Source organism: Natator depressus, chromosome 19, assembly GCF_965152275.1.
Source record: "Natator depressus isolate rNatDep1 chromosome 19, rNatDep2.hap1, whole genome shotgun sequence".
Taxonomy (NCBI): Eukaryota; Metazoa; Chordata; order Testudines; family Cheloniidae; genus Natator; species Natator depressus.
Window position 1 is genome coordinate 11,875,187 of NC_134252.1, and position 27,563 is coordinate 11,902,749.

Below are 27,563 nucleotides of genomic sequence, written 5' to 3' on the forward strand. Positions count from 1 at the left end.
GGGGAACAAATTAGGGGATTTGTCTTCCCCTTCCACAGCTACCAGTACAGACAAAGCCTGAGCTTGGAAGCTGCCTGGAAACTACAGTCCATTTCCTTGTGGCCAGCTCATCGTAGACAGGGGCTAGGGTAGAGATGGCAGAGCATGAATGCCCCCACCAGATTTTACAAGATCGGAGACACTGGCTTACATAAACCCTTATGGGGAAAGTCCTAACGGATTTAACAGGGGTGAAGTCATTAGGATGCTGCAGAAATTACTCTAAAACCTACAGAGTTTAATGGAAGATGAGATCTTTCCCATAGGCTGTTTCTTTTTTTAATCCATCCTGTAGAATTCTAACGTTCTATTCACTTCGATGGGGGACTTTTCCCGAAGGGAATATTCCCTCAGCTGAAATTAACAAGCGGGTGAGTTGCAGGGCTGGGAAAAGGTGCTGGATTGACAGCCTTGCAGACAGAGGTTCTCTTCCCCCACAAAGCAGACAGAGCAGGGACAGGGGGTTGTTCCAGCTTCCCTTGCAGCACCCCACCCCACCCCGCTGTCCCCCAAGCTCCAGCACTGCCACCAAACCAGCCTGCCCTGCCACCACGCTTTAATGCTGGCCTGGATCATTCGACCTATCGAACCTTCAACCTGCCAACAAGGTGTTCAGGGAGCCAATGGCACCCATTGCAGTGGCGGGTTTTGCAATCTCAGCATTCACCCCGCTAGGAACTGGACTGAGATCCAGCAAACTCATTTCACACATGCTACCAAAGTACACCGGGCAACAAAGATTTGCTGACCATCACCAACCTGGCCTGGATTGGCAGCAGTAGCCTGCACATTCACTCACACCAGCCCCACCAAACTCCCGCCAGCGCCCCCGTGCAGTCACATGCACCTGGGGATGCTGCCTCCACTCTGTGCAGTCGTTTCGGTCGCTCCTTACGTGCGGGGGGGGATAAGACGCTCTCTCCCCCACTGCATTATGTTAATACCCAGAACCGAGACAACAGACGCGGATAATATTTCTTGCAGACAAGTAATCCTCCGCACCAGTGTGCGGAATGGTTTTGCAGATAAGACATGAAACAGTCTGTTCAGATTTCTGATGAGTTGGGGGGGGGCGGAGCTGGAGAGAGAAGGGGAAGTGTGTGTGGAGGGTGGAGCGGATTAGCCTTCCTAATAAATACATTAGCACACTGATGGAAGCCGTGCCAGGCCACACTGCAGTACCTCTTGCTGTTCATTAACAAAATCCCCCTCAATGTCATGCTAACAGCTGCTCTGGACAGTGGCTCTAGAATCTAGTGGAGGTTCTGGGTAACACAGGGCTAGGCAACCTATGGCTGGGGAAAGCCATAAGCAAATCAGAGACTGGGTCAATATCATTCCCACTTTACATATGCGGAAACTGAGGCATGGAGAAAGGTCACACGGAGAGTCATGGCAGAGCCAGGAGTAGCACCCGGGTTTCGTTAACTTCTTAGCCCTGCTGCTGAGTGGGGGACGCTCAGGGGAGGGAAGAGGAGAGAAGTCAGTGAGTTGAATGGTCAGATTCCAGTCATTTTGCAAAGGAGACCACCAGAAAGACACCTCCACCCTCTCTCCCCCTGTGCAAGGAGTTTAGATTCCATCCAGTCAGCCTGATTCCAAAGCCCAGTGTTGGGTACCTACTTCCAGGGTATTGTACACAGCGATCTCTGGACCTCAGAACAAGAGCGCTACGGCATTTCCCGAGCCTCCAACTCACTTAAACACTGGGGGCACACAGTCACCAAGGGGACATGCTAATCCCAAAGGGAGCAGCTCCGAGTCTGGGGCATAGGTCCTACACTCGGCTTCCCAATCGCACGGTCCGGCCCATGGACGCTGACTGCTTGATGAGCTTCAGAGGGTGCTGTCTGGGAACGGGGCCCGTGGCTCAGAATCTGGCAGGCAACACGGGATTCGGCGTGGGGGTAGGGATGTCTATTGTGCAGCTCCTTCGAGCCACGCCCTGGATCCGATCACCCTGGGGAATTTAGGAAACGTCATATCTGGACCCACCCCTATGGCTCAGCCCCATCTGGACTGGGCCCAGGGAGAGCCTGGCTCCATGGTTAGAGTGGGTTAACATTAGCCCTCAGCTGATGGTCTCATCAACTGGATAATCAAGCCCTTATTAACACAAGCTGGGGGTGCTTGAGTGGCTGCCTCTCCCCAGGAGAAGCCAGCTCAGGCTGTGACCCAAGCATCCTCTGACCCAACCCCCAAACTTCGGAGCAAGCCCCAGCAGCTCCAGACCCAAGTACCTCCTGTGTCCCAGGCCTTTCTATTTTGGGTCACTCCATCAGATCATCTTGGACACACACACACACTCCCCTCCTCACCTGGCTGGTCTGCATGGCTAGCTTAGCTGGGCATCAGGCCCAGCCTGGCTTTGTGTTTGTGTATTGCTTTACCACTTCCCAGCTCCTGTTTCCAGAGGACAGGACAACGGCCTGCTCTCCCAGCTGCCCCTGATAAACATTTCATGGCTTCCTAAAAGGATACATCTCTCGCAAGAGGTATCCCTCCGCCTCTTAAAAAGACGGGACACTAAGGGTGAGCAAGGCTATTATCCCTCTGCACAGCACATGAAGGCCAGCATTGTCCCAAAGTGATGAGATAGCTGGGCCCTGAGAGGCTGCATTTCACATTAGGGTTGGATAAGCTGCTGGGGAGGGGAGCAAAAAGCCACAAACTGGCCCCGTTGGACTTCACTGAACCGAAGTCACACTTGGGGAAAATGGGCGTTTGGACGGTCAGCGAGACGGTATCCCACCGGCTCAGAGGAGACTCACGCACTGGGAGCCCAGAAGGGATGGCTGCTTCTCCTGCCACCTACACGCCATCCCTGCAGCATGGGCTCTGACAGCCTGGCGTCACCACTTAAAACGCTACCCTTGTATTTCTACTACTCCGGAGCCTCCTTCCCCCATCAGTTCTCATATGGTCAGCCAGCTTGGAGCCGATCTGAACACGGACAACAGATCTCCAAGGGAAAGCCAGGTGCTGCAGGAAGCAGGGCTGGCAATTCACTAGATGGCACTTCCCCTTCCGAGTCTATGCCCTCACTCTAGGTGGCACTGCGCTGCCATCTTTAAGGCAGAAATCCCAACATGCACCTTCCACTACTCACGCAATGATCATTCAAAATCCTACAACAGGGTATAAACCCCTATGTTCCAACCAAACCGAATGGGTGAATTCCATTCTAACTCTCTTAAGTTCTCACGGCAATTTCAACTGAATACAGCACTTTACACTGCCTATCCTGAGCCATCCCGTTGCTGCACACCGTTAACAGCAGCCATGTTCTACCCCAGAAACAGCTGCAGTTCAGCCATAGCTGAAGCAGTTACTGAACAATTGGTAAAGCACTGAGACAGATGGCATTGCATAGACACGCGTAGGATCATCAGTAAGTCTTGGAACACGAGGGAAGTTCCAGAAGACTGCAAGAAAGTTAATGTGGTGCCAATATTTTAAAAAGTTAAATGGGATGACCCAGGAATTACAGGCCGGTCAGTCAGACATTGATCCCGGGCCACATGATGGAGCAGCTGATATGGGACTCGATTAACACAGAACTAAAATTAAATTAAAATAATTAATGCCAATCAATGTCAGTTTATGGAAAATAGGTCCTGTCAAACTAACTTGATATCTTTTTATTGGGATTACGAATTTGGTTGATGCAAGTAATAGCGTTGATGTAATATACTTCAGACCTCTGTAAGGCATGTGACTTGGTACCACACGACGATTTGATTAAAAAATTAGAATGGTATAAAATTAACCTGGCACACATTAAATGGTTTAAAAGCTGGCTAACTGATAGATCTCAAAATGTACCTGTAAATGGTTAATCACCATCAAGTGGGTGTATTTCTACTGGGGTCCCACAGGGATTGGTTCTTGGCCCTATGCTACTTAACATTTTTACCAATGACCTGGAAGAAAACATAAAATCCTCACTGATAAAGTTTGCAGATGACACAAAAATTGGGGAGTGATAAATAACAAAGAGGACAGGTCACTAATACAGAGCGATACGGATCGCTTGGTAAGTTGGGCGCAAGCGAACAATATGTATTTGAATAAGTCTAAATGTAGACATACATCGAGGAACACAGATTGTAGACCGTCTAACATGATGGAGGACTCTATCCTGGAAAGCAGTATCGCTGAAAAAGATTTGGGGAAGGGGGTAGATAATCAGCTGAACATGAGCTACCAGTGTGACGCTGTGGTCCAAAGGGCTAATGCAATCTGTGGATGCATAAAGAGTAGAGGGGTTATTTTACACTTGTATTTGGCACTGGTGTGACTGCTGCAGAAATCCTGTGTCCTGTTCTGGTGCCCACAATTCAAGAAGAATGTTGAGAAATTGGAGAGGGGTCAGAGAAGAGCCACGAGAAGGATTAGAAAATATGCCATACAGCGATAGACTCAAGGAGCTCAATCTATTTACGTAACAAAGAGACGTTAAAGGGGTGATTTGATCACAGTCTATAAGAACCTACATGGGGAACAAATATTTGCTAATGGGCTTCTCAATCTAGCAGAGAAAGGTCTAACACGATCCAGTGGCTGGAGGTTGAAGCTAGACAAATTCAGACTGGAAATAAGGTGTAAATTTTTAATGGTGAGAGTAATTAACTGCTGGAACAATTTCCCAAGGGTCATGGGGGATTCTCCATTCCTAGCCATTTTAAAATCAAGATGGGATGTTTTTGTAAAAGATCTGCTCTCGTTGAACAGGGAAGTCCTGCGGCCCATGTTATGGAGGAAGCCAGACTAGATGGTCACAGAGGTCCCTTCTAAGCTACGAATCTCCAGGCAATGAGAGTCCGGGCAATAGGAACTCTCATGGCAAAGTGAAGCTACAGTTCCCCAAGAAGAAGAGAAGCGAGGTGTTACCTGTACAGATTTCTTTGTAGGTGGGGTTTGGGGTGAAGCCTCCTGCATAGCCCACCTGGGTGGAGAAGACGCCCGGCAACTTCCAGAACATCCTCTCGGCTCCCCAAAAGCACCCCATGCCTGGAAAGAACAGGAGATCGAGAAGGTGAATTTAATGCAAAGAGCTTAATCTGAACCCAGGAAGCATCAGTTTGCCCTCAGCCCAACCCTGCCAGGACACAACCTGCTTTGTGGCAGGTCCCTTTCCTGCTCTCCAGCTCACTCATGCACAACTGCCATTGACTTCAATGAGCACTCCATGCCCAAGGCTCAGGGCCGGGATTGGTCCCTAGTTCAGCATGTGGCTTTTAACACCGCAGACACCTACGGGGTCTGGAGAGGAAGTGAGTGGATGCTGCATGCGACCAGCAGGGTGCTATAGAGTCTCTGATCAGATCAAATTCTCCCACTGATCTGAAGATGGGGGACCCACTTGGCCCTTAATAGCCTTCAGGACTGTGAACGGTGGAGCCCACGGGTAAGGGGCTGTTGACAGTGGGTGGAGGGGCTGACCAGAGGTGATGAATGAAACTGAGCAAAGGACAGTTGCCAGCAATAGCTTATCAGCAGTGAGATCTAGGCTGTGGAACAGCATCCCCAGGACAGAGAGGGCAGCCAGGGGACAGCCAGATTCTGAGCAGGGTATTGATTATGGGGCCCGATAGCTCTCCCTCTCCCCCTCCCCCACCTCAATGGTTCATCCTCCATACGGCCCATTCTGGTCCAACTTCTAAAGGGAAGGAGGAGGGGCAGCCCGCACTCTCACCCAACCAATGCCCCACCGCCAAGTTCGAGAAGGAAGAGGGAACAATCCACATACCGAAAATGGCCATCTGCATTCCCTCTGGGAACGGCGGGAGCATCGCGTTCCCGCTGACGGCATGTTTGGCTGCAGGAGGAGAGACAGACATGGATAAGCCCCTTTGCCAAGTCTTTAATAGCCATAATCCCTAGTCCTTATACAGTGCGCTCCATCAGAAGATCTCAAAGCGCTTTACCAAAGGAGGTCAGTATCTTTGTCCACATTTTAAGGATGGAGAAACTGAGGCACAGGGAGGTGAAGTGACTTGCCCAAAGTCAATCTGCAGGCCAGGGGCAGAGCCAGGAATAGAACCCAGGTTTCCCCGAGTCCTAGTCCAGTGCCCTAGCCACATCAAATTACTGAAAGCTTGCCACCAAGCTTTAGCTGCCTGCCAGAGAGGGGCACCTGGAATCCCCATCCCCAGCTAGACCCAAGAGTCATGTTAATCTGGGACGCCAAGACCAGCAGTGGCTGATCCCAGACATGTCAGCACCATTCATTGTGCTGCATCAGGGTTCTCCAGCTTCTCCCAGAGACGGCCTTGCGGACTCCCTGCACCTTGATCCGCCCCCCACAGGTCCCCACAGAGCTCTTAGTTATTAGGCACAAAGCGCATGCTCAGCCAGGTCAAAGAGATGTTTGGGGCCTGGCCCATCGTGATGAGCCCACCGACTAAACAGCCCCATTCCTTAGCTGTTTCCATACAGCTTCTGGTGCCCTTGTGCTGGGCGTGTCTGGGGTGGTTGCCAGCTCTTCGGGGCAGGGGCCACGGCTCTATCATCTGCCCCTGCCCAGCTTGCTGGTGGGGTGGATCTGAGCAGTACACTGTCTGCACTCAGATTTGCTCCACCAGGAAATCTCAGCTCATTTCTTGCACCTGGTGTTCAGGGAGGGCCCCCCCCCCTTCCCTGCCTCCTCCCCACTTTCCCCAGTCTCCACAAGGTCAAGGAACTCTCCCTCCTCCAGGGGTCACAGGCAGAGCAGCAGCAGCTCAGCTGGCCTGAGAGCCCAGGAGCTGCCTTTGTGACAGCGACTGGACCACACACGCCGGGCCGTAGGTACACAATGGAAACCCAGGAAATGCAGCACGGGGCCCTGCAGCAGCTTCTCTTTGCCTGTCGCCCAGGCTCCATTGCACACATGATCAGCCCTCAGGCGGCGTGAAACTCACCCCTCAAGCCCTGTGGGGAAGGTGTAAGTGGGACTCAAGATCTGGGCACCCCCCATGCTGGCCCTTTGCTGCATAGGGGTGAATTTCACCTTCATAACTCAGCCAATTTCACCTTCATAACTCAGCCATTCCTAGAAGGTCAGTGCCCTGGAACGATCCCAAGAGAGCACAGAAAAAATGGAGCCCTTCAGAGTCATCTAAAGCCCCGAATCCCAGGGCCTAAAAAGCAGGCAGAACCATGGGAAGGGGAATCAGAGGTTGGAGGCTCCTAACGCTAGTTAATTCCATCAAGGACTCAGGGGTCCGAGCCTTTAGTCCCTTCTATCTAGATGCCCCATTGAACAGAGTGTTTGGAGAGGGTGTAGTGCAGCCCGCCATCCATTCCACAACTGCTGGATCCCTGGCCAAGACTTCCGGAGAGCCTGCATGGGGATAGCACAGGCTGTGTTAGCCAAGAGCCAGAGAGAATCACAGGGTCTGTCTGGGTCCAGCAGCTTCCAAAAGGAATCCTCTTTCCATTCATTACAGCAGAGCCCTGGCTACAGAGGCATCCCCATCAGAAACATGATCTGCCGTGAAAGGGTCCGAGTTCACGGGCACCGGCGGTCGGAGAAGATCGCTGGAACCACAGGACCAGAAGGGACCTCCTGGGTCATAGACTCCAGTGCCCTGGTGTGGCAGGTCACCCCATCCACAAATCAAGCTCCATCTATCTTAAAACTAGTTAGGTTGCTTGCCCGGATGCCGCCGCACAGCGCATCAGCCCCACAGCCCCAACTGCTTGCTAATCCCCAGTCCAGGAGCTGACGTGTAATAGGGTTATCCAATGCAAGCTGGGGATTAGGCCTGCATGGCCCCGATCTGCTCCTTTGTCTCTTCCCCAGGTCTCTATTTTAAGCCTTTGTATCTTCCCAGGGCCTCGTGTTCACTCGAGAAGCGAGAAGCTGGGACAGCTTGTGCAGAGAGCACTCCCCCGCCCCCAACAGATGGGAGAATCTATGTTCCCCGACAGCCTGGGAGAGATCAGCTGAGCATCACAGCCCGGGGTGAGGGAGGAGCCCGGACAGCCCTGGCAGATGAATGCAGCTCAGCTCATGCACTGTAAATGGGATGAGGATGGCACATAAGCCAAAAGCTCCTCCTAGCACGCAGGAGACCACCATGCTTAATGGCCTCAAGCCTGCTGCTTCGGTTTTAACAGAGGGGCTGCTCCCAGAGGCAGGAGAGCGGCAGGTGTTCCACGGGGTAGCGGGGAGAAGGGTGTCTGTCGATGGGGCTGCCCGGGGAGGCAGAACCGGCTTCTCTCCCCTGGCTGCTGGGGCAGGTCGCTTCTCGGGAGCCGACTGAAGGATGCTCAGATGATTTATGGAGGTGCCTGTACAAGGCAGAGGATACAGCTGCCTGGCACTAGATGGTGCTCGTGTGGGCAGACACCATACTGCCTTCCCACACACAAATCTGTGATGCGCCTCGATCCCGACCCGCAGCCCACTCTGCTATACCAGTCCTGGCCCCCTGCCCCACCCTCCCCACATACAGAGTTCTGCCAGTGCCCCTGTTCCCAGCCTGCAACACCTGGTTATTCCAGTCCTGTCCCCCCGCCCCTCAAGCCCAACCCACAGCCCCCCATCACCATGCTAGTCCAGGCCCAGGCTCCTCACACAGGCAGCTCTGCAGCGATCTTTTTCCCCCAGGCCTTCCCACTTTCCCAGCAGCGCGTCTCCACAGAGGTTTCAGAGGAGCAGCCACGTTAGTCTGTATTCGCAAAACGAAAAGGAGGACTTGTGGCACCTTAGAGACTAACCAATTTATTTGAGCATAAGCTTTCGTGAGCTACAGCTCACTTCATCTGTAGCTCACGAAAGCTTATGCTCAAATAAATTGGTTAGTCTCTAAGGTGCCACAAGTCCTCCTTTTCTTTCTCCATAGAGGGTTTTCAGAGCTGCTCGAATTCCATAGGAATGATCTGGGGGCAGTTCTCTGGCCTGTGTTATACGGGGAGGTCAGATGAGATGATCACAGTGGTCTCTTCTGGCCCTGGAAGCTACGAATAGCACACTGCTATTCTCGCAGCATGGATGCCCCTGAGTGGGTGACGCGGCAAAACACTGAGCACCGTCAAAGCGGTTTCACTTGTGTCCTAGTGATCAGAAGCCAGGTCTGCAGAGGCTAACGACTGGCGAGCATGAAGCCCAACAGGGCTTGCTGGGTGGAGTCTCCTTCCCCCCACCCCAGGCAAAGGATCAGCCACTGAGCTGCTGCGGTCACAAGGCAGAGCATCCTTCTCCTAGACCTAGGTTTTCTTTTTCTCCGGCATGTCGCTCACAGGGAGCCACAAGCAATTGCCTGCTCCACATCCAAACCCACGGAAGGCATCGCGCCTTCATTAAGGGACGGCCCGTCTCCCGCCAGAGACGTGTGCCTCTTGGAGCCAGATCTCCAGGCAGCAGCATGCATGGTACAGGCGTGGTCCCTGCCAGCCCACCTGAGGTTAGAGCCGCGTGGGGACCAGCTGAGGTGGGACTCTTTCGAGGAATGGAAGAAAGGGATCTCCACCGGGAACAGGGAGCCTGGCCTGGTGCCTGCCTTGGTTTGGTCACTGCAGTCAACACCAGCCCCGCCCCAATCCCACTCAGTCCAGAGCAACTTGCCCAGTCCTTGTCTCCCCGATCCCACTCTGCTTACAACCCCCTCCCTGACCCCACTCCAATACGCCTCCACCTTCTGCTCCAAGGCAACAGACTTCTCCCACCCCATCAGGGCTTAACACCATGCCTAGGTCAGGGCAACACAAGAGGCATTTTGACCTCCCCACTCAATGACATGGGCCTTCCTCATCCCGCCCCACCGTCCCTGCTTTGTCTCGGCGGTGGATAAGCTCTAGGAAGCAGACAGACAGTCTTATTGATCTGCAAAGTGCCTGCCACAATACGTAGGGAAAGATTGGAGCCTGGGGGCTGCTAGCTTTATACCAGCTGAGGATCTGCCCCCCAAGTCCTACAGAGAGCTGGTGTGCACAAGAGGGCAGACCGTGAAAACTACCAGGTGAAGAGATGTTCAATACACAGCCAAGCAATCGGCGATCCGTCAACTGCAGGCAGGTGAAGATGGATGACTGGAATCCTGCCACACCAGTGAAAAGGGCATGCATGTTAGCATGGCACAGGAGGGCCATATTTCTGGAGATGATGTGTCCGGACCTCCCTATATGAAAGGGGCCCCTTTTACTATGCGAGTCCACGTTTGATTTCACAGAGGGATAATATGTAAGACGCAGATTGCTCATGTAGCATTCACACAGCATGTAGGGCCCATGGTAGGGACAAATTAGATGGGGAAACTGAGGCACAGAGTGTTTCAGACCAACACTTTCAAAGGTGTCCCACTAGTTTTGGGTGCCTGCCATAAGATAAATGGGCCGGATTTTTCATCATGTGCTGAACAGCTGATGGAAGCAGCATGTGCTCAGAAATCAGGCCCAAGGGTTCTCATGTTGGGCACCCAAAATTATGAGAGCCTTTTGGATAGAAAGTGGCTTAAGCGACTTGCCCCCAGACAGACAGTGAGTCAGTGTCAGAGCTGGGAGCACAACCCGGAGATCCCTGCCTCCCGATGCAGCGCGTTCCCCTCAGGACCGGCCTTCCTTCCTTCCATCCAGTAAAGGGCTGGAAGAAAAGACCTTTGCCTTAAATGTCTCCTCCTCGCCAGAGCTCATCGTTCTCGCATTTACACACCCACACGCAGAGCTCCAAGCAACCTAGCAGCTACGCAAGCAATTCTGCACGGCGGGGGGACTGCTGCCAGCATTCACTTAGCACCAGATCCCGGCTTATACTGTATCCGCCTCAGCCTCACACGCTCTCCTAACAGACCTTCTGCCAGAACCTGGGAGCCGAGTGGGGCGGTCTAGGGACCCTCCCCACTAGGGAATCATCACTAAGGGAGGCCTGCTGCCCACCCCCCTCCCATCAGCTCCCCGCTTCTGTGCGGTGGCGCTGCAGGGTCATAAGAGCCAGCACCGGCACACAGTCCCACCCCAAGGGAATAACCCAATCACAGCCCCATCCCTCCACCGCCACTGCCCTCCCGGGGCCGTGCTCACCAGCTCGCTCTGCAGCCCTCAAGAGCGACCCCAAATGGCCAGCCGGGTGCAGCAGCGAGAGAGGAACGGCTCGGTGGGCCATACAGGGCCATCTCTACATGGAGGGGGCCTTACAGAAGGCCGGCAGGCTCAGAGGCTGAGCTCTCAATTGACCTGAAAGATCCCCTATGCCGACCGCTCCAAGATGGGTTTATCAGATTCTTCCATCCTGTCCCTGCTAATCATGGAGCCTCCTCCTGCCCTCCTGCACCCCGCAAGGCTAATCTGATGAGCCCAGTGTCTGCATATTCCCCCAGCTGTCCAGTCAGGTGGAACAATGACTCTCCATGGTCCTCATCCCAACCTTAGCAGACATAATGCTTCCCAGCTCTAGCCCCAGCCTCCCACGCCGTGCCCCCCCACCACAGCAACACTGCCAGGACACAGCCAGGGCGGCTCCTAGACCTCGGAGCCCAGTCGATCCCAGGGCAAGGGCCACGCCGGCAACTCCAGGGGCCTTAAGATCAGGCCGAGTGATCACCACCCATTGCATGAGGGAGCACCCTCCAAATGTAAGGAAGATCCTGACTTCACGCAACCCAGCCCCTTACAAGGAGGCCCAAGCCCCGTTCCCCACCCTGAGCCCCAGCTCCCCCAATCACATACCCGGACTGGAGCCATTTTATTCTGCTTCCAAAACACATAGCTGCAACGGAGGTGGGGATGTCTTGTCCTGATTTTCCTAGCTGCCCTTGGCTACCTGCTAAGGACTCCAAAGGTTTAGTAGCCAAATGTGAATAGACTGGAGAGAGTTGGGGGCTGGGGAGGGGAATAGACACAAAAGCCCCGAGTTGGGCTCGGGTCTGCAAGACGTTTCGCTGGCAGCGCAGCCGGGCAGCTTGGCAGCTCGCAGACGATTCCTTCCCTGGCTCTCTCCCCTCTTCCGAGGAGGACAGGCAGGCTACACAATTTCCTTGGCCCGGATTCAATTCAATCAGCGCAGGAGCGGGCTGCACTCCCCAAACACCACTCCCGGCTCCGCAGAAAAAAAAAAAAAAATCACACACAGCCATTGACGGCTACCAACAATATGTGGGAAGGCGAGATTTGTTTGTATCATCTTCCAAAAAAAAAAAAAGAAAAAAAAAAAGCGCAAATGCTTTGAGCCCCCCCCACCCCACATCCCCCCACGTCCTACCCTCGACCTCTCCTCCCGTTGTATTCCCCCACTCCCTGCACACCGCACCATCAGCCCCGAGCCACCCCAGCCTTCCCTGGCATTGCTGCCAAGCAGCCTTGGCAGCCCTCCAGCCTGTGCCAGCTTTATTCTCTCTCCCTCTGTCTCACGCCTTCCTTGCCAACCTCCATCCCAACTCCTAGTGTCTCTCTGTCCCACAACCCCCCCTTCCCCCCTCCCCCGTCTGTTTCCCCTGCTTTGCAGATCCAGGGAGTGAGCCAACAAAGTAGGAAGAATCAAAAATTCACAGCAACTAGTTTACTTTAAAAAAAAAAAAAAAAAAAAAAAAAAAAGAGAGAGAGAAAGAAAAGCAGCAGTTTACCAACCTCTCAGCGTGTGCCTCCCCCCTACCGCGCGGGCTGGTGCCAGTCTGACCCCTCCGAGATGCCCGCCTTGTGCCCACCACCTCCGGGAGCTTCCGAATGTCGGGATGGGGGCAAAGAGAGGGGGTGGGGCAGGAAGAAAGAAGGCGACAGAAGACCAGGCAAGGAGGAGGCTGACAGGAGCTGGAGATCTCGCATCTGAACGGTGCCAGGCTCTTCCCCCCTCCTGCCATCGTGAGAACATCCGCGGGCAGCAAAAGCAGCCACTCTTTTATATGGCACCAGCCTGCTGAGGTGCAGAGCATCATGGGACAGGGAGAGGGGGAAAAAAGAGGGGGTGGGGGGAGAGGGAAAGCGAGAGAGAGAGAGAGAGAGACAGACAGACAGACAGACAGACAAGGAATGAAAAATGACATGCAAGTTTCACCTCTGAGGAAGGCCACTTGCTGACTTTGAGAACAGGGCTCAGACTCACCCATGGGATTTAAAGAGAGGAGAAGCCAAGGTGTTGCCAGCCCTTCCTGGGTGAAAGGAGACCAAGGCAGGAGCCCGTGCTCGCCACAGGACACCAGAGCTCACTTCCCAGCAGCCTCGTCCTGCCGCAGCCCCACTCGCCTCCCAATTTGGAACTGGTGCTGACAGATTCCGCGGTCTCCCATGAAGACGACTGCAGAGATGGAAACCATAGGTCCCAGACACCGAACCCTTCGCTCTCCCTGCAGAGCATCAAGCCACGCACCTCTGAACGACTGTAGCCCACTCCACAGGCAGGAACAAAAGGCCCCATTTGACACACACACACACACACACACACACCTTGAGGGGAAGGTACAAACTTTTTGGAAGAGGAAAACAGCAGCCAGTCTAACTCACCTGCGATTCATCTTAGGAGGGACACTGTTTGTGAAAGCATCTGTACTGCTATCTAGTTACTATCCTGCTGGCCTTATTAACAGCATTGTCTGTTATTAAATAAAAAAGGATTGTAGCCAAAAACCCAAACAAACAGGGCCTGCTTTTCCAGCTCTGCCATCTGCTTGTATTTCAGGGAGTTTAGAACTAGCCTGGTCAGTTTTACCCTGGTGGCTACTTAGTTTCACTTGCCCCAGCACAAGGCAGTTCTAGAAGCCCATTTTCCCCCAAAAGTGAAAAGCCATGAAAGCTTTTGCATTCATTGCGGGGCTGCGAGTTCAGGGCTAATACTTTGACCTTGCAGAACTTGGCAGAGTCCTTTCATCCCCAGCCTTCCTGTATTCTCACCTGTTGGCCACGTTATCCAGCCCCTTTTACCTTCCCATCTCTCACCGGCTTTTGGTTGCAGTGTTGACAACTCTCATGATTTTATCACGTGTTTCTTCTTAAACCCACAGCTCCTGCAGTCCTGGGATGATGCGAGACTCTGCTCTTGCTAAAAAAGCGGTTTCTAGCCCTCATAGGTGTGGAGAAAAGATTAAAACTATGACACAAACCGCCCCCACTCCCACACTCCAGTGCTGGAATGCAAATAAAGAGACCTCCTCCATTTATTAGGTTTTTAATATCGACGATTTTTAAAGCCTAGCTCATGATTCTGGAGGGGTCTGGTGCATCGTTCTTCAATGCTTTGAGTTGGTAATGCTGCGACTGTGTGCAAGATGGAGTTGGCAGAGGGCAGGAGTGAAGACTTGAAAAGTCAACTGACGAAAAAGGGGCAGAAATGGACATTTACGTGGATTACGAATAATGATCGCTCTGGATATTTTTATGAGGATAAAATTTGGGGAAGGGATATTAAACCTCAGGGCTCAAGCTGCTCTCCAATTACTAGGGATTAGGATGAGACCTAATGTAGGGGGTAGATTGTCCCATACCTGCCTGTTGTGGGGTGCTTATACCTTCTTCCGAGGCATCTGGTGCTGGCCACCATTGCAGACAGGACCCTGGGCTAGCCAGACCTCAGCTTTGACCCAGCCTGGCCGTTCCTATGTTCCTGGAAACGCACGGGGTTGCAGGACAGAGCGACAGCGACAAACAGCCTGAGTTGGGGGAAGGGGGAAAAGCAACCCCCCATTGCCAGGGATACAGTAATCAGGGCACAGAGCATCACTGGAACATTCCCCGGCAACCAGTCCAGAGCCCACACAAGACAAGAGGCAGATACAGACCACGGCAGATTCAGCCTCGGAGAGAGACAGCCAGAAGCGTAACACCGTCACTGCCCCTTCTGGCCAGCAATGGCGGGGTTAGGGCACCAGCCTGAAGGGCGCCCGCAGGGCTGGAGGCCCCTCAGCCAGGCACCGCCACGCCCACCCTCATCTACCTTCTCCCTGGCTGAGGAGATTCCCTGGCACACCAGGCAGCAGGAATAGGGGAGTGGCCTTGGCCTGGTGGTTCTCCGACATGGGCGAGGCAGAGGGGCTCTGTTCCAACGTGAGTCCCACGCGAAGCCCCTCCAGCCTTGCATCAGCGTCGGAGCAGGAGCCAGCCCCAGGGAGGGGGTGGGGGGCCACCAACCGCATTTCCCCTTGGGATCACAAGGGGAAATGCAAACAGAGGTCTCCAGGGATGGAAGGCCAGCACCCAGCCTGCCCCTTCCTCCACACCCCCAGCTCCATTCACGCGAGTGTGATCGAGGGGCGAGCCAGCTGCTCTGGGTCAGTCCCCAGCCGCGAGGCACTGAATGGGCCTGCCAGCCCACCACTGGGACGTGATTAGCCACTGGGGCAGCAGGCCACAAGGACCATCCCACACCGAACAGGGAACCCGCTGCAAAGGACTCCGGGCCGCTCTCGGGTCTCATCACTCATGGAAGGGAGCAGCGGGGTGGAGACACTTCCTGGGTTCGCCTTATCCTGCCCTCACCCTCCATTCACTTCCAGCCCACGGCAGCAGCCCTAACTCATCTGACTGGAGGGTTGGGTCGACTCAACTCCCCTCCCCCGGCCCAGACACCTGGCCCACAGCTCTCTGCTGAGAGGCCATCCCTTCCTCACCCCCATTCCCCACTCGCATCATCAGTTCCCGGCCAGAAGCATCAACTAGGAGGCTCCAGAGCCTAGCAGGCCCCCTGCGCTGGGAGGTACAGATCATTTACTCTCCTGCCTAAGTTGAGCCCTTCCCAAATCCCAACGGTACCTATTATCCTATTACAGTAGCCCCAGCAAGAGAAACCAAGGTTCCTTTATGTTAGGTGCTGGCCATACACACTAGAGTTAATCTGACTCCCCGTGGGGTGCCCTACTCTGATGGCAGGCACAGGGGGATCAGTCTGCTCCCCTTTCTTCTGATTTAACAAAAGAGGGGGAGAGTAGAAAGAGCATCACGGGGAAGAGGGTGATGGTGGGGGACTCGCTGCGGGGACCAGTTTATACGTGGATTGGAGAAACTGCTGATGGCTCCCTCGAAGAGGGAGCCAGGCTGGTGCTAGCCCAGCCCCTACCCTGCTGCCCTCTCCTCATTTGCTAGGGAGAGGGGAGGGGACTGGGTAAGGACCCCACCCCAGAACCAGTGGCTCCAGCCGGGTAGAGTTCCTCCCACTCCAGGGAGCAGGGCTGCAGATGCCACAATGTTCCCCCAGCCACTGCCAGAGACCGAGGGCAAAGCTTGGGCGAGGATCTACCAGCTGCCATCTCTGGTACTATACCACCCGCACGTCTGTCTGCCCCATGTTAGCCCCTGCTGCCAGCTTGGAGAAGTAAACCCTCTTAATACCCCACTAGAGACCACACAGGAAGAGGTCCACTCAAAACCTGCTGCTTCGCTTCATGACATACCTGCCTGACCCTGCCCAGTCCGGGCATGCCCAGGTGGGGCCTTTTGCATCTACACACAGCTGGGTGGGAAGGGCTTTGACACATGCCAGGCTGGGGATCTTCAGCATAGTTAAGTCATTATCTGCATTTTACTGGTGGGGAAACTGAGGCACCAAGGCGGGGATGTGACTTGCCCACGGTCATCCAGCAGGCCAGTGGCAGAGCCGGGATCAGAACCCACGTCTCCTGAGACCCAATCCAGTGCTCCTTTCACCAGGCCACACTGCCCCTCTAATTATAACGTATGTATTATTAATAAGCTCATCAGCGACCTAAGATCACATTATACACAAGCCAGGTTAAGCCTTGCCTACCTCCTGGGATGTGGGGGGATGGGGGGGGGGAGGAAGTTCACAGTCAGCATTTGCAGATGGGCAAACTCCTCGGGCACAGAAAGCAACAGGGCAACATAGCCAAAGCCTCCCAGCAAAACAGTCTGTCTTGACCAGGATTGGAGGGAGGGTGTCAACGGGACATGTTAGCGAGTACCCTGCATCTTAATGCCTAGTGTAGCAGCCCTGATGTGAAGCTTCACCGTGACCAGCTCTGCACGCATCAGCGTCAATGCTGGTTCCCTGTTTGCCAGCACGGGCCAATGCCCCTTTGTGCCCTAGTCGTGCCAGGCCCTGACACCAGTTCCTACGGGTTTCTTTCCTTGTGCCCCCTGCCTGTCTGCACCTGCCATCTCATCTCACGCGTATATCGTAAGTTCTTTTGGTTCTGCATTTGTGCGGCCCTAGTACAACAGGTTCCTGGTCCAGGACTGGAGCTGCAAGGCACATGGGTGAGACATCTAATAAACAGCATGCAGCGCCCAGCACACTGAGGCCCGGGTCCACAACTGGCCTTTCTAGCGCTACTGCAATATAAACGGATAGTAATAATCTGAATAGCCTACTGGGGTAGGAGGCCAAGCACTCTCACACCTGGGACGGAGACACGGTCCCAGGGCACGCTGCCAACATCTCAAGTGAAGAAATCAAAGCCGCCTCGCTTGCAAGGGGACAGAGATCACCCGGGGCCTGGGAGACGCGCCCGGACACGTGGGGGAGGGGCACAGTTTTAGAACCGCCCCCTGACGCTTTAGGAATGGCCTCTGGGAATCGTTAACCTGCAACCCCCCACCCTGCCCCTCGGGGGCGCGGCCAAGCTCCAGTGTCCTATTGTCCCCCACGTGTAGCACCCATTTCATGCACCGCACGGAGCCAGATGCCACATTGGCACAGGGGCCCGTTCCCCCAGAAAACCACAACAATAGCGCTCCACGGGCACCGGTGGGCAGCACCCCCTGGTGGCTCTCTCGTACACCCTCCCCCCCCCTTGTGCTCCCACCATCCCTCAGCCTGGCAGGGGGCAGCCCATCGGCTGGGCTTGCCAAGTCTCCTGAATGGTCTTGTTCCACAGACACTTGGGGAGCACTGGGGAGGAGATGGCGGAGGGGGCAGGGAGGAAGGCTTCTGGGCATCCCTCTCATCCTTTCATTCCTCTGCTGTATCCTAGCAACACCATCTGTTGCCATGGAGAGCACAGCCCACCCTCCTCTCCCCCCATCAGCGTGATGGGAGCCCTGTTGGCAGCGGGGCCTCATTCCGCAGCACAGCCCCCGGCACAAGCCCAGAATACAAACAGGGGGTGACTGAGCGCGAAGGGGTGGGGGCGGGGGGAGGACACAGGAAGCAGCCTCTCTTGCATGGATGCTCAGGGTGAGCTAACAGTACGAGGCACATCGGACAGGCCCCGCTGCGTAGGGGGGCTTCAGTGGGACACACACCCCAGGGATCAGTGCAGCCGGGGGCATCCTGCTGGTTCCTTCCCCCCCAGACATGCTGTCTTGACAATCCACTGCGGAGCTGGTCACTGGGTTCCCAGACCCCCAGAGCCTTTGGGAGGGTACAAACATGGGGGAGAGCCCCCTCTCCCTAACCTACTAGGGAGGGGATTGCATATAGGGCCAAAGAACCACTTCTGGCCATGGCCTTGCTTTCTCCGTCCCCCGCCCCGCTCTGCCCCAGCTGTGCCTCCCCATGGGGCTGACTGGCTCTGCTCCTGCCCCCACGCAGCCAGCGCTTGCCCCCCACAGGTCTCCCCCATGGATAAGCCACAGGCCACTTGTGGGTGGGAACTCAGGATCCTTCCCTCACAGCGAGGGAGGGGGGCAGCAGATGGCCCGGTGGGGCTGCGAACGGGATAGGGAGCTGGTCAGATGGATTGTGGTGCTGGCCCCAGACAGATCACCAGCTGTGGACAGAGTCCAAGGCAGAGAAGTCCCTGGCACAGGAGGAATGTAAGGCTGCCGTAAGAGGGCCTGCACTTGTGGGGGGAGAGGGGAGCAGGGCATATCAGTAGCACTTCAGGCTGCACAGCTGTCCCCAGGGAAGCTACTGGAAGTCAAAGGAGGCCCCGGGATGCTCTCACTCCCACCAGGGTCCCACCAGCGCCCCCCTGCACAGGCAGCAGCTGGGCACACAGCCACCTTTGCCCTCCCCTCCCGCTGGGCTCCCCCACACCACACCCGGCTCCCAATCCCCAGCTCATTAGCAGCCCAGGGCGGTTACCAGCCATTAGGGCTGATACGTGAAATGAGTTTTGGTGGGTCTCAGCCAGGGCCCAGCAGCCAACCACTCACCACGCAGAACCCTCTTCCCTCATGGGGCACCCCTGGGAAGGCGCCAGGGAAACAACCAGATTCAGCACGGCTCTCTCATCTCCAGCTCCGGCCGGGGGCCCAGCGGCACAGGAATGAACACTGGCACTGGCCACATGGGACCCTGGCCCATGTCACCCAGATCAGCCTTTGCTAATTACACTAGCAAAGGCTGATCTGTAATTTCCTGGGGGGGGGGGGTAGCCAGCGTTGGGGCTTTTCCTCTCCAATCAGGCCTTTCATTGTTAGATTCCTGGCTGCCCTGGGCCCTGGCAGGTCTGATGCAGGGAAGGCTGCAGGCACTGGAATGGGTGCAAGGGTAGACTCCTGGGTAGACTCCTAGCTACGGCCCTGCCCTGGAGAGGAGGGCTGTTCTGGGGGGCACCCGAGTGCCAGAAGCATCGGTTTTCCAAGCAGATCCTAACGCTAGAAAAAGGGAGCTCTTTGCTCTGGGACGAAGCCAGAGCCGAGTGACTCAGCAGGGCCTGGACTCCTGGCCTGCCTGCCAGCTTTCTTGCCTAGCCTACGAGAGAGCCGGGAAAGGGCAATAAAAGGAGAGTGGGGGCAGCATTCATCCTACCAGGCACACGATATGAACAAGACTCATCGCTCTCCCGTTGTTGTCAAAAGCCTCAGCAGGGCCCTGTGGCTCGCCCACTCCGGCCCAGGGATGAGGAGCTCACACTGCGTCTTTCCCCTACGGCTCTGGTATAGAAACAGCCCCAGGCATCCCCTCCCGCCCCCATCACCGTGGTGGCAGCAGTCTGACTGCACACAGCAGTTTAGGACGGGAAGTGAAGAATGGCGCAGCCAAGCCACACGACGACAGGAGGGCATTTTGGGAGCCAGGATGCCGAGCCAGCCCACTGACAGTAAGTGCTCACGAGTCTCCCCGGCAATGTATATGGAAGGTGGGCACTGGACTGGCAGTCAAGAGATCTGGGTTTAACTCCCAGCTCTGCCAGTCTCATTGCGTGACTGTGAGTAAGTCACTGAATCGTGCTGGGTCAATTCCCCCTTTCTTCCTCCCACCCTTTGTCTGCCTTGTCTATTTCAACCGTCGTCTCTTTGGGGGGCAGAGACGCTCTCTCAATCTGTATGTACAGTACCTAGCGCAATGGGGCCCTCCTCAGCTGGGACCTCTAGCTGCTACTGGCACACACCGAACTGAACCTGCCAGGATCACAGGGCCACCCCAAGGCTTCTGTGGGGGAGGCGTCAGTGAGATGACTCTATCGAGTCCACGCCAAATGCAACCGCCTCATTTTACGTAAGCCGGGCACGTTTCAAATCTTGACGTCTCTCCCTGCCCCAGCCGCTAAATCAGAGCTCCACTGCTTGATCCTTTCAGCCCTAGGATCTGTTTGAGTTCCCAGTGTGGATCAGGAGAAAAATGGCTAGCAGCTGGGTCATGGGGCGCCGGAGTGAATGAAGGAATCAGAGGAGCGTTAGGGGTTGTGAGGCCCTGAGCCAGAGCAATTGGGGGCCCCTGCCCCATTCCTTCTGCCTGCAGTCATGTCGTCGTCCCCCGGGTTCCTGCCGGGGCTTGCCCTGCCCCACCTGGTGCGTCCCCGTCCCTGGCAGGAGCGCCAGGTGGGCAGAGTGGGGCAAGCCCCCAAACCCTGAACCCACTCCCCGGCAGGAGCGCCGAGCAGGTCGGTGTGCGGAGCCACCCATTTTTCCAGGAGCCCCACAATTGGCCAGGGCCCCTGGACACGGGTCCTGTTGGCCCAGTGGCTAATCCGCCACTCGAAGGTAACTGGGAACCCCTTCCCCCCGACAATTCTTTGCATGGCAATCTTATAGGCCAGCAGCTCACAAAGCCCAGTCCCCTGGGGCATTTCTTAAAGGGGCCCTGCAGAGAAAGTTACATCATCTTGTGCACCTGTTTTGCTTCTTTATGTTGGAAGCAGTCCGAATTGTTCTTTTAAAAAACAACTGGGTTTTTTTTTTTCTTTCCTGCTGGCTTTCTACCCTAGAAATATCAGGAATGGCAAATCTGGTCTTCTCTGGAGGACTCATTTAATGGCATAGAGCTAGAATTGGTGAGCTCTCTCTGCAAAGATAGGGATGATGAATTTCTCACACTTTTTCTAAGGCATTGGAGTTAAACAAAATATTTTTACAAGAATCAAAAGAAAAGCCTCACATCCCTTCTCTTGCATGACACACCAGATGTCCAGTCATCCACAGAGTCTTCCAGGAGTAGATAAGACCTGAATTTTTAGTGTTTAAAAAAAACCACCCACAAAAAACAAAACAAAACCTCCTCTGCAGACCTTCTTTGTACAGCATCAGGAGAAGAGCGGTGGGGAGCAGGGGTGTGCGTGGCCAGACTGTCTGAGCTGGCACACAGCTGATCCAGAGTTAGGTCACAACAGGAACATTGATGATTACTGTACAACCCTCCTGCAGTAGAGACTCCCCCATTCAGGGTTACATGCTGGATTGCAGGCTCCTTGGGGGCAGGGATCGTCTTTTTCTTCTGTTTGTACAACGCTACTGACGTAGCTGACTGGCTGACTGCACTCACGGTTCAATAATTAAAATGTTCATGAGACCAAATAACCAGCGTAGCCAATTTACTGCCCACCGACAAACCAGCACGATACAGAAAAGGGGACATGCAGCATGTTCCAGAAGCAATTCTAACCTTGCAGCATGTTCACCTCACACAGTAGGTTTGCTTTGAAGATCCACCCTTTATAACCGGGTTGCTTACAAGCTAAAAGCACTTTATACTGCCCCCAAGATCCAACCCACCGGTTCCTACCAATTCCTTCTCTCTTGTTTACCACATTCCAAAGCAGCTGGGTGCAGAGGTACTTGCCAGCCAGGGCAAGGACACACCATTCATGCCTCTTGTCTTTTGACACATTTCCTATTTTTAATGCCAAAGCTGACTTCAGCTTTGCAAAGTGTAGTGGGATACCTGACGTGGGTGAACAGAATTGTGGGACGAGCACATGACATGCAGTCAACAACTTCCCAACATCTACATATGTACACAGCGGGGTGGCCAAACTTACTGACCCACCGAGTCGCATATGACAACCTTCAGAAGTTTGAGAGCCGGGGCGCACCTGCCGGGAGTCGGGCCTTCAGCCCCTCGGGATATGCCTGCTGGGGCTCAGGGTTTCAGCCCTGACAGGCACGTCTTGTGGGGCTGAAGCCCTGAGACTCCCACATCCCTACTGGGCAGAAGCCCCTACCCCACCACCCTGCTGCAAGGCAGAGGTCCCAAGCTCCCTCCCACAGCGGGAGCCACAGTTGGGCCACCCCTACATTACAGGAATATCAATAATAAACCATCATCATAAAAAAAGGGAGGGACACCTAGAGTGCGTCTACACAGCAAAAAACCCAAACCAACCCCAAACCATGGCAGTGAATCTCCGAGCCGGAATCAACTGACCCAGAGCTAAAAGCTGCAGCGTAGCACCTGGGCTCCAAGACCCTCTCCCGTCACTGGGTTTGTGAGGCCAGGCTCCAGCCTGAGCCCAAATGCCAACCCTACTATTTTTGGCCCGGCTGCAGGAGCCTGAGTCAGTTGAGCTGGGCTCTGAGGCTCCCGCAGGTTTGCCTTGGGTTTCACTGTTTAAGGCTACCCCTAAACAGTGAAGGGACCTAGCGCAAGGCTAGGCCTGGAATCTGGTCTGTGCGGGCGGAGACTGCAAAGCCAGTGGGCTCTGCCTGAGTTCAGGGGTCCAATACAACAGGGCCCTAGTAATTTTCAAGTCACCTTTAAACCAGACCAGAGAATAGGAGACACAGTGCTAAGACACTGTCTGGCCCATATCTTTGGAAGCGGAGAGGGCTCTGAAACCCCACCTCTTAGCAGGAGAGCAGGGATGTCTCCCCCCAACCCCAACAAACATTACCTGGCCTATCAGCTGAGGCCCTGCAACTCGGTGCACCCATTTGCTTACAAAGATGAAACAAGTTGCACAAAGTCATACCTAACCCCCTCCTCTCCTGGAGCCCACTCCTCAAAGACAAAGGGAAGTCTGGAGCTTCCTGTAAGTATAAATGTGTGCACTCAAGCACCACAACCCTGCAATCAATGGAAGGGGTACTGTGTGTGTGTGTGGGTGTGTTGGGGGGGGCACTTGTTGCAGAAGGGCAGTGTATCTTTAAAAGAACATCACAAGCACCCCCCCCCACACACACACCCCTCCTTCCACACAGGACTGGGCTGAGTGAATCAGTCTGGAGGGAGGGGGGCATGGAAGGAAGCCCCTGCTCCCCAAGATCCACTTCCCAGCCACAGAGCGTGAACTTGAGACAACAAGGTCCTTAACACATAGCCACACCCACCAGCCATGCCTTGGACTTTACACTCCCCTTGCACCCCCCAGCCTGCCTCCCTGAGCCCACATCCGCCCCTGGGCACCCAGGTCACAGCTTCCACCTCCTTATTACTCCCTGGAGGAGCCAGCCTTGCAAGACAGGAGGAGGAGAATTTCCTTTCCCTCTCCCTGCTCCCATATGCAACTGGCCCCCAATACTGACACCCCTCCCCGCACAGCAGCCCACGTGGAAGGTACCTGACACGGTGAGTCTCTGCGCTCTGCCTGGAAGCGCTTCCTCCCGGCTGGGGAGCGCGGTTTTGCCCGGCATGGCTGCAGCCAGGCAAAGCTGCGCGCAGGTGACCAGGCTGCCCCTTGTCCAGCCTCCGCGTGCAACTAACTAGCCAGCAACTTCCTAACGCGGTGGGCGTGGCCAGGGGGAGGAGCTAGCACAGGGGGCGGGGTTAGGGAGCCCCATGGAAAACTCTGAGGAAGGAGCGTGGATTTTCACAATGAATCTAGCTGATGCACTGTGTTTTCTCCCCGTAAGGTGTGTCACTGGGGGAGATGCAATGCAACCGAGGATCTCTGCTGCTTAAGATTTGCAGAAATTAGCGGGGGGGAGGGGGTGGGGGAGGAAGGGAAGCTCATGAAGTCCATACAAAGATCCTAGGGGGCCCATGTAGCATAGGTGGGTGGATCCTTGGGGTTGGGCATGGATCTGATGGCAGGATCAGAGTCTAGGGGTGCAGGGTATCACCCTGACTTGGGGCGATTTGTTGAGTCATCCCTAGAACTGGGTCAGAAGCAGAGACTTTCATGATATAGAAAAATGCTCCTGAATTGAGACAAAAAGTAAAAATCCTGGGAAATCTTCACCAACGGAAAATCTGAAGAAATACATTGGTTTGGGTCAATCAAAATGTTTTGTTTTGATCCTTTTGAAATGTTTCGATGTTGACCAATTTTTAAAAATTTTTTACTGTAATTCACTTTGATTTTGAACTGAAAAGTCGCTTCAAGCTGGACAAGTAGGCATTTTTTCATTTAGAAACAAAACCTTTCGGCAATGTCAAAACTTTTTTTATTCCCCCCCCAAAATGCCAAGAAAAAAACCCTTCACCGAACCCAACTCTTTCCTGCAAACAGTTTTGGTTTCGATGCATCGGCATTTTCAGATGGAAAAACCTGATCAGCTCTGGTCACACTCCCACCTTCAGAAGGGTGAGGAATTTCCAGGCCCATGAGGCTATGGGCTCAGATGAGATTTTCAAAAATGACTAGTAATATTTGCAGCCTCATGGTTTGGATGGCTAACTTGAGACACCTTAGGGGGGTCTGATTTTCAGAGGTGGATGTCCAGTGTTGTTTGACAATCCCTTTCAAGAGTCTCAAGTTGCCCCCCCCCCCCCACATCACGGGTCACTTATGAGCATCTCAGTCTGAAGAGCCTTCGATTCGAATATATTCTGTTTTTCATTGAGCTTGTGACTGGGGTGGGGAGCCAGCTGTGGTCACTCAATTAGGGTGAACTGCAAAGAATGGGGTAGACAATCCCCCAAAAGCTGGTGGATATTCCAATACTTAGATTTACCCAGACAGCATCAAACAGCTTCTTTATTACTTTACCGGTTACTCAGAAGTCCAAACGACACAGTTCCCTTAAAGTGATCCAGCCTCAGGCCTCCATCCAGATACCTGAGTCAAATTTGATGATTTCTGAAAATCTTATTTCATCATAGAAAAGAAATCCCAAAGGATCAGACACATTACCTCCCAGGTTATTGAATATTCCAGACCTTACCCAAATACATGCTACAGACAATTCTTATTAACTACACTAACATTTATTAAAAAACAAAAGAGAATATGATTACAAAATCAATATACATACAGACATGAGTTTAATTCATTGAGGTTCAGATTCATAGCAGAGATGGTGAGCTTTGTAGTTGCAAAGAGTTCTTTCAGAAATAGTTGATAGGTTATAGTCCAATGTCCAAATATCATATTCAGGGCGTACCAGCATAACTGGGACCTGGGATCAAACTTCCTCTGATGAAGCCTAAGCAGATCTGAGATGACAGAATCAGGACCCAAGGATCTTTTATACAATTTCATGTCTTTTGACAAGTTGGAGTTCAAAAGGTTATTAGCATGACTTTGAAAGAGGTCCATGACCGGTACTTAGCTATAGAATTAACATAAGGCAATTTGCTTGTTCCTCCACCATTCACAGATTATTTGCTATACACTTCAAAGAGAGACGAATCCTGAGATATCATGCGTTTACAATTCATTTAAATGATAGGATGTTCTTTTGACCTCTGAATTATCAGAATACAGCATAGACAGGGACTGTTGATTACATTGTCGACCCTACTCATACACATGTAAATACACAAAAACACAAACATTCTCTCCCCACATGTCTTTTGAGGGTTGTTTATTTTGCAGGATGTTTAACCCTTTCTAGCCATGCATCACAGAGCTATGCTTTTCAATTTCAGGCACATTGCTGGAGGATTATTAGTAGCATCTAAGAATGATAGTGTGATGATGGCTGCCCTGTTGGCCAACTCACTGGGGACCTCCAAAACTAAAAGCATGAACTAAAGAGCCAAAGCTGTGTAGCTAGGGACTGAAAAAAATCTTATATCCTCTGAGGATGGGCCCAGAGGGGGTCTCATATCACACACTCACCAGAGAGTTACAATAGCGCCTACGCAGAGCGTCATGTGTTTGTGGGAGGGTAATGAGCATTACATAATTATTCCTCACAGTGCAGACAGGCAGGATCACCGTTCCCATATCACAGATGGTGCAACTGAGGCACCAGAGAAAGAAGGTGATCTGCCTGAGCTCCCACAGCTAGTCAGTGTCCAAGCCAGGATGGGAACTCAGCCAGCATTTTTGCCTCTTGACCAAAAATCTGTGCCTCTTCCTGACATCTGTATGCTATAGCACCGTATCAGGGTATTTACTCATATATTCTGCATGCAGTTTAGCACTTTCTTGGGGGCGGGATGTAGTAATGTTAAATTGTATAGGAAGGCATGACATAAACCTGCTTCCTGTTATTTGTATGCATGCTCGGAGAATGGTTGATTGGTATAAATCCACACGCTGGTCCTAACCCAGGAGAAGGGCTTATGGCTCAAATGTCCACTTTTAAATGAGCCTGTCTGCTCCGGCGGCTTACTGAAGTAATCATAAGCCTGTGTTGGTGACATAATCATCTCCATGGCAACCAACAGTGATGTCACCAGCAGAGGATTATGATGTGAGGTGGAGGAAGAAGCAGCAGAAGGAGCTGCAGATAGACTCTGAAGGAACAAAGAGCCTGCCTGAGATGCCCATATCCCTGCTGGGAAGGTGCAGGGAAGGGAAGGTGCCGAAGACAGACACAGTGCTTAGCACTTTTGAAAGCAGTTTACTAGCGAGCTGGTCTAACTAATGAAACCTGCTCTAGCAACTGAACAGAGAAGCGGTGTTACCTAATGGTTAGAGCAAGGAGCCCGGACTCCTGTGTTCTGTCCCCCTCCTCTTCCTCTGTCTTTCTGCTTGGGATTGGGCAAGTCACTTCTCTCTGGGCCTCAGCTCCTCCCACGTAAAATGGGGACAACATACCCACGTCCAGTGATCTATGGGTAGATTAGAACTAATCTAGATTCTTTGCAAGGGATTAGATCAGCTACCTACCTCCCCGGGTAGTGTGAGTTTAATTCATGTTTGTGAAGTACTTTGGGTCCTCTGCATGGAAGGCACTTAAAATTAATAATTTCCCCTCATTAGGCATCAGCTTCTCTTTAAAATCAGCCTCTGGCATGTCAGACTAAACGTGGCATTAATTTAATTCCTAGCCCATGTATCAAATACCAGATGAGGTCCAGTCAAAATAAACAGAGATTTGTTCGTGTTTTGGTGGAAAAGAAACTGCTCTGTTTTAACACCCATTCCCAACAGGCAAGGTACCAGGGACTTCTGGAGCTACAAAAAACCAACAATTGGTGGATCCTGGAGAATTTCAGTGCACCGGGATTATCCCAAAATAATTTACTCTAATGATGCTGTATTTAGCCAAGTAATGGTTAGGATTCTGTTTCTGTGTCCTGCACCTTTAAACCACTAAGAACTCTCTCTGCTGGCTGCAGAGTCCGACAGCAGTGTTGCATTCATTTCAGAGCAGTTACAGGAGGGAAGCCCACACTGTGCTTTCTCATTCATGGAGACTTTACATTTGTTCTTTCTTGT

At 53.3% G+C, this 27,563-nt stretch overlaps 1 protein-coding gene across 4 annotated transcripts in view; it reads right to left on the reverse strand.

Moving 5' to 3' along the window:
* Positions 1–23,726, reverse strand: part of LOC141974693 (peptide methionine sulfoxide reductase MsrA-like) — a 42,803-nt gene extending 19,077 nt beyond the window's left edge. The window contains exons 1-3 of one of the 4 annotated variants that reach the window (XM_074934623.1): positions 12,589–12,844; positions 5,792–5,860; positions 4,933–5,052 (exon numbers count right to left, since the gene is read on the reverse strand). In XM_074934623.1, coding sequence (XP_074790724.1) covers positions 4,933–5,052; positions 5,792–5,860; positions 12,589–12,829 — 430 coding nt within the window. In that variant the 5' untranslated portion in view covers positions 12,830–12,844. Of the gene's footprint in view, positions 1–4,932; positions 5,053–5,791; positions 5,861–11,691; positions 11,957–12,588; positions 12,845–13,060; positions 13,080–23,567 lie in introns of those variants that run through there. The other 3 variants (XM_074934624.1, XM_074934625.1, XM_074934627.1) reach the window with 3 other exon arrangements.
* Positions 23,727–27,563: the final 3,837 nt, after the last annotated feature.